At 41.4% G+C, this 20,624-nt stretch overlaps 1 protein-coding gene across 1 annotated transcript in view; it reads right to left on the bottom strand.

Annotated features, from left to right (window-relative positions):
* The window catches only part of mtus2b (microtubule associated tumor suppressor candidate 2b), a gene marked incomplete at both ends in the record, with an annotated part of 65,963 nt that overhangs the window by 21,276 nt on the left and 24,063 nt on the right, over positions 1-20,624 (bottom strand). Inside the window, 3 exons of the mRNA XM_084310448.1 lie at positions 2,813-3,015; positions 6,799-6,897; positions 18,141-18,302. Coding sequence (XP_084166574.1) covers positions 2,813-3,015; positions 6,799-6,897; positions 18,141-18,302 — 464 coding nt within the window. The remainder of the gene's footprint in view (positions 1-2,812; positions 3,016-6,798; positions 6,898-18,140; positions 18,303-20,624) is intronic.

Here is a 20,624-nt window from a genome sequence, read left to right as displayed (position 1 = left end):
TGCACGTACCCGCGCGTGCGCGTGCACGTGGCGTGTTACCAGTTCCCATATTAGGACTGCACCACTGCTGACAATGAGTAAGTCTCTCAATTTGCATGTATGTGTTTATGTAGGAGAGAAAGAGGGCCCGTTCGTTGAAAATGTTCAGGGGCCCAACCATTTCTTTGTCCGGCCCTGCTTGCTAGGGCCAGGCAGATCATGTCAGAGTACAGATATCACTGACTGATATTCTTCTTTCAAACATATATTTCACACGTACCTGTATACGTTTTGGGATATATGGTATCCCACCAAAGTGACACAAAAAACGTACTGTCAGCAAACACAATTTGCCCAGACAAGGAAGATTTCAACATCAATATATAATTTACATTTACATCACATTTACATTAATGTAAACGAGTGTACATGAATAATTTCAAACCTTGACAGGATTACCACCGAAGAAATGACCAGATAGATGAGAATGAAAGAGGATTGAAGAGACCACGATGAGTCTGTTGGTAGCCTCTGTTTTGTATTTAGATAGTGTGCCACAGGACTTTAAAATAGCTTCATCAACAACTGTTTACTCTCTCCATGCTTCTGCAAGACAAATCCCATGCAGGAGGGTCGTCACTTGTTGGCCAAGCTACAACACCAGAACCCGTCATCATTTTCACCTAAAAAAATCCTAACCCTTACCTTAACTCTTACCTTAACCTCAACGGACACCTAATGTCCCACACTACCTAAAATAGAGATGACAAAGACTAATATTTTTGTGATAGATTTTTGAAGATATACAATAGTGATTTAATTTGTTTGGCCGTTTAGTGACAACTATGTGGGAGCTGCCAGAAGGTGGGAACAAATGGCAACATTTCCTTTGCAACAGGAAGCAACAGGTTTATGGGAAATGTGGTCTTATAATGAGAATTAGGCACCAAAATATTTCACCAATGATCTCATTTGTTTACTGTAATTACACTAAGTGTCAAGAATCAGCACTGTGAAAACTGGAAACCATAGCAAATAGATAAAATGGTGTGATGTATTTTTTAAACACATTTGGCTCTAGATTTTATTTTATTTTATTACGGATCCCCATTAGCTGGTGCCATGGCAACCAGCTAGTCTTCCTGGGGTCCACACAAAAAAACATACAAAAACAATTATTATTGCAAAACAGAATTATTAAAAGTCAGTACTCAACACACAATGCACAATGAAACTAACAATTAAGATAGCTAAAATTACATGCAAGCAAAGAAACAGAAAATAAAAAAACAAAACAAAATACTTGTGTTAAATGTGTTATACTTGTGTTAACAGTGTTAAATACAATTTAAGATTGTTTTTAAAAGTGAATCTTTTTAAGAATTGCTTTCAGAATGCTCATCAATGTTACTAAAACATCAATTTCACCATACCTTTAAAAAGAAAAAAAACACACAAAGTAAACAGAAGAAGTGTTGGATAACACGGCTGCAGCTACACTCATGCATGACATATATTAATTTCCTTCCAGATTATGGCTCCTTTAAGTTTCTTTTTGAAACTGTCCTTGTTTTCCGTCCGTATAATATGTAATGGGATCCTATTCCAGTATGTTATGGCTCTATACATTGCCATTTTCTTTAGAGCGTTGGTTCTAGGCAGCGGTAGGGTGAAGCGACTACTTGAAGCATGTCTGGTATTATGGTCATGTCTATCATTGGTGGATAAAAGCATAGAATACAATTGAGTGGGTTTACCCAAGGTACAAATGTTCTTTAAAAACCTAATCAAACTGCATGTTAGTCTCTCCTCCACCCTCATCCACGACAGTCTAGCATGCATTCCCTCCACACTATTCCTTATAGAGCAGTGAAGAGTGAGTCGGGCAGCTCTATTTTGAGTGAGCTGGAGTTTACTAAGCTCTTGCTTTGACGCGCTAGACCAAATTGCTGGGCAGTAGTCAAGATGGGACAAGACTAAAGAGAGACTAGAGAAGGCTATGATGATTTTTTGGGGTTGAATAATAGTCATTAATGCAGCCATTTGTGACAATCATAAAAAGCCACATTTAACAATTACTTTTCAAAGAGAATCCAATCTTTAACAGCACTTACTGTTGTCTCTCTCACAATACTGAGAAAACCCAGTGCATCATCTCCTGTCACTCCTGCTGACGGATCCCCGACTCCTTTGTTGTTTGGGAAAAACACCCAGACAAGTTCGGGGAATTAAATAAAATGCAAAAGACATCAAACACAGTCAGTGAGGAGCCTGACGATGTGTTTCAGAACAGAGAGCTCGACTCTAAGGAAGCATAAGCGATGCTGATGAAAAGGACACAAAGCATTCATCAGACCTCGGGATAAACCGGTCCCCACACAGCGTCGTGCATGTGAGCCGCCACTAGGGGAAGCGTGGCTAATAGAGAGTGAGGGAACAACTGATTGTGAGTGAGTGAGTGAGTGACAGAGTGAGTTAAAGACATTGTCGGTCTATGAGGTGCCTCTCATAATTAAAAACCACTAGTGTTTTGAAATGTTCAACAGAGTGCTGTCAGTACTGTCATAGAAAAAGGATTTCTCCTTAGTCGAAATACAATAAAAGGAACTTCGGTAGCACTTCATATTATGGTGTCGAAGTGTCCTCGAGCAAGACACTTAACCCCTAAGTGCTCCTGATGAGCAGGTTGGCACCTTGCATGGTCGCCTCCGCCGTGGGTGTGTGAATGTGTGAGTGAATGGGTGAATGTGACGAACAAAAATGTGGATAAAAGCTGCTATATGCATTGAGGTACCATCAAGCTATATAATAAACATATTGCCGTGTGGCTCACCTTCTGGCAGAAGTGCTGGGTGGTGATGGCGAACACCTCCAGGCCCAGGGTGGCCTTCTTCAGCTGGGCCTGGAGGCTCTGGAGCTGCCTGGCCTGCTCCTCACTGTGCTCCCGCAGCTTCTGGACCAGAGCGCGCTCCACAGCAGACTCCTGGGCCCTGTCGGGTCGAGGGGCCCCGCGCCCCGCCGCAGCCCGCCCACCGACTACAGGGGGGACGGGAAGAATAGTATTATGTTGGGACACATAGGGACTCATTGGAGAGAGAGAGGAAGGGGTACAGTAGATGCAGGTAATGCTAACAAAAAGAATGACATCTATGATAAAGACATATTTACTGTAGCTTTCAAGCAAAACAATGCAGTCTAACATGAACACCTACAGAGTAGGAATTTAAATCCTCTTAACCTGCAACGTACCACATGTGGGCCATTTTTAGGACGATTTTCCCACCGGCACTTTGGCGACCCCTAGTGGCTCGGGTGTGCATATTTTGTAATACAATATATATATATCGAATTAAAGGCTTATTTGTTGCCTCTCGTTCAGCGGTTCTCGAGTTACATGCTGGTATTTGAGGCTTGTGCAAAGTACACGGTATTGCGCAAAATACCACTCCTGACTCTTGGGGCTCTAGTTCCGTCAATCATTTGGCGATCTCGAAAATGATTATGGAGGTTTGTAGCCAATGAGTGTGGCTTTCCAATGATACCCCAGCGGGGGATGTATGATCTAGGATCTAGGTGAAAAACTAACGAGCAAAAACAGGAAGAGAAAAACAGCCGAATGAATTGAAGTCTATGAGAAAACTGAGTTTTTCTTTTGTACACAGTTCACCAAAATAACTCCTAATCACTCATTTCTGAATGGATATTTATGAAATTTGGACATGTACTACATAAGGCTTCAGGCTATGGGTCCGTATGTATTATTAAGCCTCCAGACATTCTGGGGAAATACTACCTCTGGACTACTAACTACTACAGAAAAACTTGAGTAACAAGTTTTTCTACAACTCAAGTTCAGACCTATGTTACTCTATTTCATTAGCACTAAAAGTGAATTCAGAATGTCATCTTTCAAAAGAGACCAGGCTCATGCATGTGCTATAAGTATAAAGTATGTTGTTTTGGTTTGCAAAAAAAGTATGCAGTCCTCAAAAACTAAAACTAAAATGGCCAGGCAGACTCATTGCAGGTTATTCTGTAATGATAATTTAATCATTTAAATTCCTACTCTGTAGGTGTTCTCTGTAATGATAACTGGTCTCTGACATTGCTGGATGTTATTTATTTGGAGATCTCGACTGCTCGTGTGGTTGGGGTGGGACAGGCAGGTATTGAATTGTGGACTGCGGCCGCCGAGGTGGTCAAAGACACAATGTAGCGGCGGAGTGGGGGTGGGGTGTTGGTCCTGGGGGATCCGGCGGTCTTGGGGGGGAATGTCTTGTCTAATGTCTTTTGTGTTGTTTGTGGTGTATTTATTTTCTACTTGGTATCTTGTATTTTGTATTTATTAGTTAAGTTTTGGTCTGTATTTCTTATTTCTTATTATCTTGACATTATTATTATTATTATTATTATTATTATTGTTGTTATTGTTGGTGTCGTGTTGTCAAAGAAAATTGAAAATAAAAAAAATTTATAAAAAAAAGAATTATTCTGTAATGATGAGTCTATGTTGCAGACATGATCATAACATTGAGTCATTACACTCAGGTGATCACTGACTATGCAGCACACATGCACATACAGTACATACAGTACACACACATGCACATACATACATACACACACACACATCTGAGAGAATGAAGAACATTTTGTTCCATTGGTCTAATATTTATAGCAAACAGAAATAAAATGTCGTAAAGAGTCTCCCGAGTCTCTACAGACAAAATATTCTTGGAGGTCTTTATGTTTATACATTACTTTGTTCACTTTTAATCAAAGTCCAATCGGAAAATTGCATGTCTAGACATTCTAGTTCTGTTACCTCAGCAGTCTGCATCTGTTTTACAGTCAACTGGTCTTTACAACTTACTGTTACTAATGTGCTGCTCACTGCTCTGAACAATGATGTCCACTCCCCCTCTGTCTAATAAACTGGCATGCTTTGTATATAATTTGCCGTTGTAGTGTGGATATGTTTTTTTTGTGTCATTGTTATATGATTGTTTTCATTGTATGTTGTGCTTCCATGCAATAAAAAAAAATATCTGATCAAAAATCAATATCTGAAATGAAGAAAAGAAAAACCCTTCGTACTGTCTTTTACTGCCATGCACTATTACTACTATGCCACTAAATAATCTTCCTTGCCTATATTACTACCTACTATGCTAATATGTCTTTTACTACTATGCACTCAAGACTGTAGCACCCAAGTTCAACACTGTTTGACAAACATTGTTACTCAGCTGAAAGAGTTGACCTGCTGTACAGAACTTGTAAGTCGCTTTGCATAGAAATGTCACCTAAATGACTAAATGTAATGTAAATGTAAATTATCTCCAGTCCTGCCTCAAAACACTACACCAGGGCTTGGCATGAACCTTTTGCCTCGCCAGACCAGACACTGGTGAGTGGTTTTCCAAAGTCACATTTTATTTAAAGAAGTAACATTTATTGCTATCCAGACTGATTAAACTGTGTGTGTGATTTCTACCCACCTATTAGTGTCTGTGTGCGTGTGTGCGTGTGTGCGTGCGTGCGTGCATGCATGCATGTGACTGTGATTGCTACCCACCTGTTAGATTAGATTCAAATGTATTGTCATCATACAGCATTATTGTACATGGCTATCATACAGAGTTATATGGATAGACTATAGTTTGAGACAGGCCACAGGGGCTGTGTGGAGAATGGGTTCTGGTGTTGACAGTGTGTGGAGAATGGGTTCTGGACTACTGTTGACAGTGTGTGGAGAATGGGTTCTGGACTACTGTTGACAGTGTGTGGAGAATGGGTTCTGGACTACTGTTGACAGTGTGTGGAGAATGGGTTCTGGACTGCTGTTGACAGTCCATTCATTCTGCTGTTGACATGCCCATTCAAGCTGGGGACCCTACCAGATCTGATATCTGGACTTTTCACATTTATATTTTATTACTATTATTTTTTATAATGTCGTGGTTGTTAATGTCGTGCGCTGCCTGTCGCTTAATCGGTCATATCTACCGTATGTGTAGAGTTAGATATACTCCTTTCATAACACTCTGTATATCTGGCTTCTGGGAAAAGGAGAAACCGCTGACTTGTGAGGTTGTAATATGACACACTGGCAATACTGCAGCAACCGTCCTGACATGAGAGCTAACTTGGTCTCTATGACAACAGCAGGCTGCCACGGTTCACGCATGAAGAGTGTACGCGCGTGCGCATGCGACAGAGAGAGCGAGAGAGAGCGAGAGAGAGAGAGAGAGAGAGAGAGAGAGAGAGAGAGAGAGAATGTATTGTACAATATGATATGTCTTGACAACCATTATTAGATTCAGATTCAAATTCCTTTATTGTCACATATTTCAGTACCTTACAGCAAAGAAAGAGTGAAATTCAATTTGTTGTGGTCCCTCGACCATAGCAGCTTCCAATAATATAAATACAATACAATTAGCATAGAATAAGAATAAAATAATATAAAATATGACTAAAATAAAGATGACTATATATATACAGTTCTAAAAAGGGTGCAGTGCAGATAACAGGCTGTAGATATTATACTATAACAAAATGTCTATGTACAGTTCCAAAAATAATTATGTTGCAGGATGTGCAATGAGCAATGTGCAAATTTTTTGCAGTGTGTAAAATGCAATGTGCAATACGGTTTTATCAGCCGCAAAAGTGTTTGTCAAGTGTAGTCCGGGGGGGGGGGGGGGGGGGGGGCAGTGTACACACTCACAGACAAGCCTGTGGCAGACAAGCCAGTGTACACACTCACAAACATATAGACACAAGCACATTGAAATGTGATATGGGTGCACTCACCGGGGGACTGAGGCTTGGGAGGAACCACTGCCAACCTTTTAGGGGAGGAGACCGGTGGCTGCACTGCCTCCACATCCCTGTGAGTCTCCTTCCTCGAGGCTGTGGAGGAAGACACATCAGACGCCATGAGGAAAATATTGTTTACGTTCCCATTTCATAATAAACACACTGCTGATCAAACTAAAGTAATGATCATTGAAAAAACACCAGGAACTGTTTGTAAAATACAGGTGGATGGAGAAAAACTTGAACAAGTGAAGGAGTACATGTACCTTGGAAGCTGGATCAGTGAAGGTGGAAGAGCTAATATGGACATTAAGAGAAGAACCGGAATTGCAAAGGGCGCATTCTGGAACCATAAAGAATTATTGAGAAGAAACATAAGTTGGAAAACGAAGACCAGGATTTTGGAAACGTATGTTATGTCAGTCTTTTCATACGGAGCAGAAGCATGGACGCTGAATGAAGAGGCAAAGAGGTTGATAGACACTTTTGAAATGTGGACACTGAGGAAGATGCTGAAGATAACATGGAAGGATAAGATCAAGAATGAGGAGGTACTGAGAAGAGCGGATATGCAAGGGGGACAGCTGCTGGAGAGGTTGAAAAAGAGAAAGATGGAGTTGTGCGGGCATGTTCTGAGAGGATCCAGCGGGGAGATGTTCAAGAAGGTGGTGATGGGGAAGGTGGATGGAAAGAGAGGAAGTGGAAGACCAAGAAGAGGCTGGGTAGACGATGTCTGTGATTGGAGTGGAGTGAGAGGCGGAGTCACGGAGTTGGAGAGAAGAAGTGGGGACAGAATGGGTTGGAGAGTGATAGGCAACCTTCGGAACGAAGAAGTCACCTAATGATGATGATGAGCGGCGGGGGAGGCAAGAATAACTAAACCGTACAGTCACATTGTTATTTTGCTTTCATAGTGTTTTACTGTTACACGTCGTATTATGGTATTATGTATTAAGTAACACATATATCGTGGAATTATGGTATTATGTATTAACATATATCATGGTATTATGTATTAACATATGATATATCATGGTATTATGTATATTAACATATATCATGGTATTATGGTATTATGTACCCATTGAAACCGGGAAACACATTTGTGTGTATGGCTATATAATGCATTTTTAGCAGGTGTTTTAGGTCTAAATGGGTTAACATATATCATGGTATTATGGTATTATGTATTATTAACATATATCATGGTATTATGATATGATGTATTAACATATATAATGGTATTATGGTATTATGTATTAACATATATCATGGTATTATGTATTAATTAACATATATCATGGTATTATGTATTAACATATCATGGTATTCAAAAAGGTATCATGGTATTAATAAGAAAAATAAGAAACATGGTGTGTGTGCGTGTATATATATATATATATATATATATATATATATATATATATATATATATATATATGAATGAATTATCATGGTATTTCTCACATTTTCTGTAACTAGTGGCCATAAATTATGGGAATACCATGATATTATCATCAGCAATCATGGTTGAAATTAGATTATGAAAAGAAAAGATTTCCGCACACTTCAATCTGTGCAAGAGTTCACTTCAATGTGTGCTTTCTGTCATACGGGACTCAACAATGGACAGGCAGGATGACAACACAGAATAACCATTGGCAGTATGCAATACACCTGTGCACACCCTGGTGGTAGAAGCTTCTCCTGGGACCTGTAGTTCCCAAAGGTTTTGTAGTTTTTATGTACTGAATGCAGTACTGTGAGGTAGGGGTGGGCGATATGACGATATTAAATAAATATCGGGTACAGTTCATTAACGATACACTTTTTAAACGTATCGTGGACATCGTGATGTTTCTCACAAACCCTCACGTCAGTTTCTAAGTCGCACGGCTGAGATGAGACTTACTTTGGTGCAGCGCTTTACTCTCTCATCTCTCCCGTCAGTAGACTACTCTTAGATTTTTAGAAACTTTTAATTAAATTATTTTTGAAAGCATCTTCATGGTTTAATGCAGACATTTGTTGCATGGACTATTATAATCGTCATGTTGGCGTGACTGTATGCATCAAAGGGTTAAATCAAGCATTTTTAAGTGCTTAAGAGGAAATGTCAAAATATTGTGATGTATATCGTGTATCGTGACATAGCCAAAAAATATCGTGATCATTTAGAGGCCATATCATCCAGCCCTACTGTGAGGCATACACATGGAAGCCACAACTATTACAGAATACAAAAGGGGGTGGAACACAGTGAATATAGATTCATTGAAAACACATATACAATTAGGAAGCATCTTTTAGTAGAACTATACATACAGTATAATCTCATCATATAGTAACTGGGGCTTTAAGAGGGATCAGGCTAGAACCATCATAAAACAGAGATCCCCAGATAAGAAAACACAACCATTTAAAAACCACAACAAAGAGCTATGGAGGGGTATCAGGCGAGGGCCGTCATGAACCATAGCCCCCGAGTTCTACACTAGAAAACAAGAATAACACTTGTTATCGATGTACATTAAAATACTCGTTGAGGCCTGCAGGCTGAAGTGCATTTAAAGTAGGGTTTCTCTACAGGGCGGTGCCGCCCTCCAGGGGGCGTTTAGAGAGGCACTGGGTTCCAAGATGCTCAAAGAGGACATTCGCTTTTTTTAATGCATTATTATTATAATTTATTCTTGTTTTAATATTGGCAGTTAATTGCCTGAAAAGGTTCACATTATGCATGTCCACCATTTCCTCAGGAGCTGCACACACGACAGCAGACTTCCATCATGTTCATTTGCCTGCCCATCAGCTTTCTCCTCCGCTCTGTTTCAATCATTCTGGTCTACTGTTGACTGAATCATTGAGTCGTTAAAGTGTCAATCCAATAGAGCTGCCTTTGGAACATCTTTCTTTCCATATCTCCCCCTCTTGGCGATCCAATGTGTTCAACGTCCTGGACTCGTACCGAGGAGACGGGGTGTGAAAAGTCATTATAATGACTATAGGATAGTCAACAACATCATTGCGTCTGATGGAGCTCTTGTGGTCACTTTGTTTCACGCATAGTTTTACCTATATACATCTTATCATGTGGGCATTTTAATAGATTAATAAAATGTTCTGTGCTACATAAAACCCTTTACAGGAAAACGTTTGCTCGATCTCGGACGTCTAAAAACAGGTTATTCTTTTTCCATGTGTTGTGGCGCTGGGCACAATGACCGTGGATAATTCACATAATTTGGAGGAGCTAAAAGACCCTGTTTTTGACCTGCCTTAATGTTGACTCACATCAGCTTGTTGCTCAAGTTATGCGGTACAAGGAAGAAGGAATATCAGCATCTTCTGTAAGTCAGACGAGACATTTTTGAACCTGTGTGACAGGATTGTGAAAGTCCCCACAATCTGAAATATGAGGAATATGACCAGCTGCGCGACACACATGTTAATAGCTTTGTTCTTTGCCTTAGACTTCCTCGTGGCCAAGCAGGTGATGAGAATCTTAATGTAGGAGAACGCCTGCACGGACAAACTTACAATTTGTATGGCAGCTGTGTTACATAAGCCTATGATGTTATTCAGCGTGCCGTTGCCACATGTGAGCTTCAGAAGAGATGTAGACAAAGATGATCCTTAACATGCTGGGCTAATGCTGGGTCAGAGGTCAAAATAGGCCAGTGTTTGACACTTTAGATCAGTGGTTCTCAACCTTTTTTGGGTCAACATATACCCCCTATCTAATGTCCAGGTCCCATAACGATATCATGCGAAAATGTAATCATATTTCTGGTGGCTGATATGTCAAAATAAAAATAACAGAATAATTCATAACGCGTTCACTGCCTCAAGCAAAACATTTAAATATACATAGGCTACTGCAAAGGCAGTTTTGTGGCTGAAATGACTGGGATGAGCATTCACATTGGATTAATGTTATCATGGGTCCTGTACAGTAGGTAATTTGCATTAAAATGTGTAGGGCTACCATACAAATGATAGACAAATTGCAGATTTGCATGGGATTGTAATCAACGATAATCTCAGCTGGTCATAACAGCTTACTAGTCCTGTGCAACTCTCATTTTTAGGCTTTCCAACCCGTCTCTTCCTTGGCTAGAAGCCTTTGCCAATTCATCATGGAGCAGTAGGTGATTTGAGGGCCTTTGCTAAACCCTCTTGATGTTGTATTAATAGCCATACATCTGTATGAGCACTGCTGGTAATTATTCTGCTTAATGTGAGCTCACTGCCCGCCTTATCGATGACAGGCTTGTGGGCGCACTGAACATTGAACACCGGTCCCCTTGCCAATTTGCACACAACATGTACTGTTGGCCCAGTTTATTAGATCCTTGTGATGCGTAGGATCTAATCAAATCTGCATTATCTTTTCTCAAATAAATGTTTTCCTGGATTTGGACTTTTGGTATAAATAGAAAATGAATTATACATTACAAAAAGTTAACCTTTTCTTTGCTAAGAAATTACACTTTTCCCGGGTTCTGAAGTGGGATTTTTATTGGGTTCACTGCATGTCGGCCCTGCATCTCTGAATCCAGTCAAGTTGTACTCTGATGTGTAGAATTGTGTACCAGAGCAAATTAAGCAAGTGCCTGTTCCCCTGAGTTCACTCTCCACAAGGAAGCTGTGTCTCACTCTGTTCCCCTGAGTTCACTCCACAAGGAAGCTGCGTCTCACTCTGTTCCCCTGAGTTCACTCTCCACAAGGAAGCCGTGTCTCACTCTGTTCCCCTGAGTTCACTCTCCACAAGGAAGCTGCGTCTCACTCTGTTCCCCTGAGTTCACTCTCCACAAGGAAGGTGCGTCTCACTCTGTTCCCCTGAGTTCACTCTCCACAAGGACGCTGCGTCTCACTCTGTTCCCCTGAGTTCACTCTCCACAAGGATGCTGCGTCTCACTCTGTTCCCCTGAGTTCACTCCACAAGGAAGCTGCGTCTCACTCTGTTCCCCTGAGTTCACTCTCCACAAGGAAGCTGTGTCTCACTCTGTTCCCCTGAGTTCACTCTCAACAAGGAAGCTGCATCTCACTCTGTTCCCCTGAGTTCACTCTCCACAAGGAAGCCGTGTCTCACTCTGTTCCCCTGAGTTCACTCTCCACAAGGAAGCCGTGTCTCACTCTGTTCCCCTGAGTTCGCTCTCCACAAGGAAGCTGTGTCTCACTCTGTTCCCCTGAGTTCACTCTCCACAAGGAAGCTGTGTCTCACTCTGTTCCCCTGAGTTCACTCTCCACAAGGAAGCTGCGTCTCACTCTGTTCCCCTCTGACTCTGCCTCTAAATGAGGACTGTGGTCATCTGTTCTAACTTTCAGAGCTTTTAAAATTGTTCTTTTCCCCTGTTGCGTTGTTCACGGATTGCTTCAACATTTTGGCTTCATCCTCTCATTATTGATGGACAAGCCCCTGTGGAAGTTACAGACGAGAACGCATAGACACACACAATAAAAACACACACACACACACCCATAGCCATAGACACACAAAATACACACACACATGTTACGTTCTGGTTACTGACTACGGTCGGGAACCACCCACCATTTCTGTCATCTGTCACCTGACTACTGTCACTGGGTTTTCCTGTCATTTAGTGCTGTCACTTAGGGGTTGGCTTCTGATTGGCTGTCACGGGGGTGTGTGTGGAATGTTGGTATTTGGTGTCTATTTAACATTCCTTCCTTCTGCTTGTTATTCGTCAGGTCTTCACTATAGGCGTTCGGAGATAACGCGGCCGGTTCCAGCTCTGGACCACCACTAAGCTCCATTATCTTATTCCCTCTTCCTCTTGCCCCTCGGCATAGTATCCTAGTGTTACTCTTTGTGTTCTTTACTATTAAAGTCGAACCTGTTCAAGAGTATACCATCTCCGTCTCGGTGATTGCCTACAACAATTGGAACTCACCTACCTCCATCCTGACAGAAGACCTGACCTCTGTCAGGATGGAGGTAGGTGAGTTCCAGTTCCCCCGTGACAGCCAATCAGAAGCCAACCCCTAAGTGACAGCACTAAATGACAGGAAAACCCAGTGACAGTAGTCAGGTGACAGATGACAGAAATGGTGGGTGGTTCCCGACCGTAGTCAGTAACCAGAACGTAACAAACACACACACACACACACACGCACACACACACACACACACACACACACCTACACACACACACACACACACACACACACACACACACACACACACACACACACACACACACACACACACACACACACACACACACACACACACACACACACACACACACACACAGCCATAGACACACAAAATACAAACACACACACACACACACACACACACACACACACACAGCCACACACACAGCCACACAAAATACATACACACCCACAACCATACACACAAAATCCTACCACAGTTCTGGCCCTGGTGTCCTGGTGTAGATTTATGTTTCTGTTCATTTGATCATGATATTAATTGCTCATAAAGAAAGAAGTGTCATAATATATCTGCAAGTTTCCCTAAAAGCAAAAAATGGCATATCAATCTGTCTGGATATGTAGGTCTGTTTAGAGATAGACTTATTAAAAACACTTGTGACTGGAATCAGTGACATTCTACGTTACATTGGCTATTTGCGGTGCTCTATGTGTCAACGATTCGAGAAGAGGAGAAAGGTGATGGGCAGGCAAGTGAACATGATCAAAGTCTGCTGTTGTGTGTGTAGCTCCTCAGGAAATCCATGCTGAGGCAATTCACTGGCAATATTCAAACAAAGATAAATAATAATAATAATAATAATAATAATAATAATAATAATAATAATAATAATAATAATAATAATAATAATAATAATAATAATAATAATAATAATACATAATAAAAAATATAAAGAAATAGTACCCCATTTCAGCATCTCAACGTCCCGCTTTCAACCCCCCTCCCACACTCTCTAAACACCCCCTGGGGGGCCGTACCGCCCTGTTGAGAAATCCTACTTTAAATGCCCTTCAGCCTTACTGGAGTTTTGAAGGAAGTGTTGATGGAAAATGCTTTTCACCACAGCATTGTATACATACATAGAGAGGGATTAAACAGCAAGTGAGATGCTGTACAATGCTGCTATGTGACCACTAGCTGGAGTTGCTGCTCCAGTTATCCTCACTGATCCCCTGGCTGCCTGCTGCACTGCCTGTACTCACTAGCTGTAGCAGTGTTTCCTCTAAATTCATTTAGCTGTGGTAGCAGAACATAACCACCACTGCTAAAGAAACATTTGAATACAATATTACAATTATTACAATCACCACCACTACCACCAATATCAACATCACCACCACTACCAACATCACAAACAGTACTGTATTTGCAAATCTGGTATGTCATAAATGTATAGATGTAGCAGTACTGACTATCTGTATGTCATGTATGTCTGTCCTGATGAATTGAAAATGGGGACCCTGATGTAAACAAGACGAAAGTCTTTCTCTGGTCTGCATCCCCTTAACAATTGTGTGTATTGAGCTGTACTGTATTGTACCCATTCTGCAATCTGTTAATAAAGTTTTCAATCAATCAATCAATCAATCAATCAATCAATCAATCAATCAATCAATTTCAATCAAAACCACTACCACCAATACCAACATCACCACTACCACCAATACCAACATCACCACCACTACCAACATCACCCACCACTGCTAAAGAAACATTTGAATACAATATTACAATTATTACAATCACCACCACCACTACCACCAATACCAACATCACCACCACTACCAAAATCACCACTACCACCAATACCAACATCACCACCACTACCAACATCACCCACCACTACTTGACTACTGTAATGCACTCCTCACTGGCCTCCCAAAAAAAAACAGAGAACGACTCCAACTCATTCAAAACTCGGCAGCTAGGCTACTTTTGATTGATTGATTGATTGATTGATTGATGTTTTTTTATTTTTGTGTCTTACATACAGGTGTATGCCTTGTATTGTTACAAGACACATAACAATAAGTATATAATATTATACTTGACAAATTACTTGACAAATTATGACATATAGACCAAGAACTAACTAGAACCAAGAGGAGAGACCACATCAGTCCAGGATTAGCTAACCTACACTGGCTTCCGGTAACATTTAGAATTTATTTCAAGCCACCTGGTGGCTCTGAGGACACAGCATCAGGATACAGGGAACACACTGCCATGATACTGGTACTTTGTCTCACCTCGTCTAATTCATATATTAATGTCCTCGTCATGTTATGTGGAGCACGATACCAACAAGAAGCATTAGCATCGTGTCTGCTTTCATGCTTCGGTCCGACTCCAGCCACAACATGTTACATTTAGAGAAAGTCCTACACAGGTTACCTTTAACTCATTCAAAGCCATAGCCACGCCCCATCTCTGCTCTCTAGCGCCAGCTTTCCATTGCCTATTTTCACTGTGCGTCACGATGTTTGCAGAGCTATATCCATATTCTATATTATAGCTATGGAGACAATACTATGGCTCATTTGACAGTCACTATCTCTCGTCCAACATGTAAAAAAAAAAGATTGTAAAATTTTTCATGTATACGTTCACGTGTTATCCCGTGGTGAATATTGTATAGTTTCAGAGGGATCCGGGCAAATTTCTGGAAGCTGAGTTATGGAGCGCTATGTGCATTTTGCGAAAGTCGTTGCTCGCCTGGACACGATATTATTTCCAAAGGGGGGGGGGGGTCGTTTTGTGATGCTCTGATCGTCAGCAACGGCATACGTTTTGAATACTACATATGTTGATCGTTGCGATCGATGTGAAATCATTGTTGGATCAAAGTAGGATTGATTGATGTCATATAGTCCTTACCTTTGCTAGGAATTATTCCAAAATGAATATTCCAATTGTCTGATCGCGATTTCCAGTATTGATGTCCATCGGGTCCCTGACATGAAATGGCACAAAATATGCATCAAGTGTGCTGAACGTGTTCCAAGTTGCTCGGTGTTTCACTTGCCGGGGTCCAAATTCTCCGCCCAGACCATATCAAATGTAACACACAGTGTGAAAATTGCACCCTCAAGGTCTCAGAATGAGTTCCAATGATAACACTGAGGTCCGTGAGTGTATAGAATATTAAAATCGAGTATAATCGTGATTTGCGCAGAAAGTGTTAAAGGGGCTTAATTTTAATGATGCTTAGTTTAGTTTATTATTTGCACAGTTATGATAAAATAATACCCAATAAAGATGGTATGTTAACTTTTTTTTGTTGCTCAAGCTCAGCGTTTATAACGGTCGGATTGAGAAGAATCAACTACTCCCGATGCATGATGTGTGGTGGATTATGTTGGCGACACGATGGACATCAATACTTGGAATGGCGATCAGATAATTGGAATATTCTTTTTGGGGTACATCCTAGTCAAGGTAAGGGCTATATGATATCAATCTTGCGTTGATCCAAGCATGTCTTCAATGCGATCCGACCGTGTGTGTGTAACGTTAGTCCACAACGTATGCCGTTGGTGGCGATCAAAGCATCAAAATACAACCCCCCCCCCCCCCCCTTCATGCTATCATGATGGAACATAATACCTATGATATAGATTTGATTTGAGAATAATAGCGGCAACAGTTTTAGTGTAATACACGCATAAGGCTATTGCTCAGCATTTCGGGAATTACCCCAGACCAATCTAAAACCATACTCATATTCACCACGGTATAAAACGGGAATGTATGGATGAAAAAATTATTTCTTTTTCACATATTGAACGATAGATACTCTATGTCAAATGGGCCATAGTATTGTATCCATAGCTATAATATAGAATATAGTTATATAGCTCTACAAACAAGGTGACTCATTCCTATCTTTTAAAGCGTGGCAGTGGCTAATCAGGGCCAAGGCTAATCCCCGGCAGTCAATGAGTTAATTGTGCAGGAGAGGAAAGAAGCCCAGAGGGGCTGATTCAAAGTCCTCCCCTTTATTTATTTATAGTCATTAAAAACACGAGTCATAAAAACAATGCAACACCAAATATCAATCAAAAACATGTATAGAAGAAAATGGGGAAAAAATCAAGACAGAAAGGTTTTGTGAGTGTTTTAAATGTGCAAATTACAGATGTCAACAAAACCTTACACACTACATCAGGGGTGTCCAACCTTTTTTGAACCAAGATCTACTTTTTTATTTACCACCTAGCCCGAGAGCTACCAGCCAAAATTGTATATTGTAAGCCGTCATTTGAGGCTTTATAAAAGCAGCATAATGAACACAAATCTGTCAGTGCCGAGTCTGACCTCATCTTAAATAACAAACAGCATTGCTTGTTGTAGTTAACAAGGAGAGGAAGAGTTGATTTAGCAAAAAAATTTTTTTTTTTTTTTTTTTTTTTTTTTTTTTTTTAATAATCGAATTTTATTAATCAAGATCTACTTGAAATGAGCCCGCGATCTACCTGTCGATCGCGATCGACTGGTTGGGCCCCACTGCACTACATCATACGAAATTAACAGACCCAAAGGAACTTCTCTCTGACTGCTACTGTATATCACCGTGTCTCTGCATTAGCACCGGTTAACCTGACCTCGCTGCAGCTGCCTATAGCCTGCAGTATGTCCTTTTGGAACCAGTGACACAGTGACATTCCTAGCAGGACTCACGCAGGAAAATCCACTTACACCGACCCCCAGGAATGTCTCTCGCGGCGCATACCCTGCATTCCCAGCATGACTTAGGCTCCTAAACGCGTTATGTCATTTTAAGACAACATACTGTACATCACAAAGCCTAATGGAAACACATGATGTACAGTAAAAAGACAAGAGGAATATAGTCATTTGAGGTAATTACAGGGTCAGGCTCGTCGGTGTGGTGATTTACAAGGCTGGGAGCTTCCGTTGTGATAGACAGATGCTGTGGAATGCGCAAAACCTGTTTGTGTGTGAGTCTGCCGTCGCGACGAGGCATCTGGTTTGTGTCGGCCGCCACGAGGTGTGACTGGTGTGACTGATACATGTGCGTGAGCACGCCAGCGCTACTGTAAGCCCCTCCTCCTACTCGCCCACCCCCCCAACACACACCCTGACACACACACACACACACACACACGCACCCATACTGACATCCTGTTTAAGAGTCATGTGAACTCCGGGGCCGAATGACCTTGAACGACCGGGGGTAGGGAAATAGTTCAGGACAACACTTGTGTCGTTTCTAGAGATAGCGGCCAAAAGAGACACACGTACGAAAATAGTACGGTGAACAAGTTTCCATCGGTGTGACAGAGACGGGAGCGTCGGAGAGAGACATATTGACTGGAGAGAGACTTACCGACTGGAGAGCTCCGCGTCGGGGGCTGCAGAACGCGCCGCTGGAGAGCGGGGGCGTTGGGAGGCTGGGGGCTGCCGCGAGGCTGGGGGCGGGAGGCTTCACCAGGGGGCGCTGTGGCCTTGTGGAGCAGCGTGTCGTCACCGCTGCCGGAGTCTGCAGAGTCTGACAGATAATCAGGCAAACTTTTATCAGACTTTGACTTTGTTTATCAAACAGGTATGTGAATGATCAGTATGGAATGTTAGGCAGGGTTCACACAATAACACTTGGGGGGGGGGGTTGCTATGAAAACAAAGCCATCCTCAACATTCATATGAATTTGGTTCATTCATATTTGTATTTGTTTTCTACGACAAAGTCGAATGCAATGAGTTGCATTTCAGCAGCATTCAAGTACACAATATGAAGCCAACCTAAAAGAACACTTTCGGAAATACACTTATTTGCCATCTCCCCAGAGAGAGGTCTGGGTGCATGCTAGCCTAGCTTAGCACAAGGACTGGAAGTTGTATAGACCCCTGTTCGCTGTTTACAAACATGCCGTGTTCGAGCCAATCAGCAATACCAACTGAGTCACGTGACTAAGTTACCCCGGACCTGCGCGAGCTGCTGCGCCAAAAGAAGTACAACGGGGCTCTATGGAGAAACCATGGCACTCCCCTGACTAAAAGTTGTTTCACACAGAAACGGCTGGATGTCATTTAGCCAAATCAGCATGGCTGTGAGTGTGAGTCTTTTACCTTTTACATATCTAGCTTTGGCATGGATTGATTGTTTAGATCACTAGCATGGCTAACAAATGCAAATATATTGTAGTCTGCCCCGTTGTTCTGACCAGGATTACGTTCCTTTGTGCCTCGGGTCTGCGCGCGCATATTTGTCATGACATCGTCTGCGAACAGGTCTATGGAGCAGCTAACTTAGCTCCGTCAAAAGTGAAGAAAATAAACTTCCAACAACTCGAGTCTTGGGAGTCGGGAGGATAGCTAATAAGTATATTCCCCGTCTTTGCACGCTATTCACTAAAGATATTGCGCGGATGAGATACTAGCGGAAACATGCCCATAGGTGTGCAATTTCAATCCAGCGCAGTTTGCTCGCGGAGCAGTCTGCACCTGACAGCGCTGTTGGCAAATACAAATACAAGTATTTTTCACCATTAGTATTCAGTTTATTTCACATTGTATTTTGTTTATTTCGTCATTGCATTTGTTTGTCATCCACACTTCTTTTTTTTTGCAGACCTGTCCATAGTTCTGAATCTTTATACCGATTTTAAGCACTGTGCCAGTGAAGCTATTTTCTAATTCACAAATATTTTTTGTGAGAAAGTTGTATTTAATGTTTAGTTAACATAATAGAACCTGCATTATCATATACTCCAGAAAAAACTTTTCATTGGCCGTGTTTCCAGCTTCTACTCCTCATGGACCCGATGAAACGTTATAAATTAAAAGTTTATTCTGGAGAATATGAGTGTGCGGTGGTACAATCGTTTTCGCTTGGTGGTGCAATTGGAACGTGAGTGCAGTCAATAATAATAATAAACTTTATTTATATAGCACCTTTCATACAAGGATTGCAGTTCAAAGTGCTTTATATAATGAAGACATAATAAAACAAGCAGCAAGAGCAATGCATTACACAAATAAAAATTGCAGCATGATGCAAAATCTAAATCTCGTTTCAAAATCAATCAATCAATAGCGCCGACAACATTGGGAAAGCCGACAACGTTAAATAACAATATTTAAATAATAAATACGATTGCATGGGATCTCTGGGTGGCTGGCGCAATATCATCCTTGATTTCATCCAGTAGATGAAGAATTGCTTGAGCTGGCAACCTGTGTCTCCGGATGATTTCGGTGTCACTTAAATCAAAAAGTAATATTCTCCTTTGAAATATTCTTTCACAGGCACGCCTGGCATTACTATGCCTGCGTCTGGCAACAATGACTGCTGCCATGATCACCTGTGACGCTGGCAGTGACACTGGCAATGATGCCCCTTTATAGATGCACTTAGTTACGACCAGATCTCTGAAGACGTTAGGAGCGTCGTTTTAACTGCGCGGTGCAATTTGCGCCAGCCGTTGTGAATTGGGAGTGTTTTTGGACAAGGCTCATTTGCATAGAAAGGGGAACATATTCCACCCATATTACCACATTTAAATATGTGCAATGCTGATGGAACGTAGTTACCACCTCATTTCACCCGTTGGACATGGAAATCGATCAATACAGAATGTATTCATTAATGTTGCGTTTCTTTTTCAAATGTAGCCAAGAGTAAAGACCCTAACCCTATCAAAACAGCAGTCGAAGTATATATTTCTAGCACTACGTTTGTTTATAATTTTAAGTGTTATTAGTGAAATATGAGCTTATAAAAATCTTTGCACATTGCATCGGAAAGTGAAGGATTTATGCCGCGTTCACGTTACGTGGGAAGAAGCGGAAGAACCAGAGGACATCTCGTTGC

This window comes from Notolepis coatsorum (genome assembly GCF_963971535.1).
Source record: "Notolepis coatsorum genome assembly, chromosome: 1".
In the NCBI taxonomy this organism is placed as follows: Eukaryota; Metazoa; Chordata; class Actinopteri; order Aulopiformes; family Paralepididae; genus Notolepis; species Notolepis coatsorum.
This window is presented reverse-complemented; position numbering and strand designations above follow the sequence as displayed.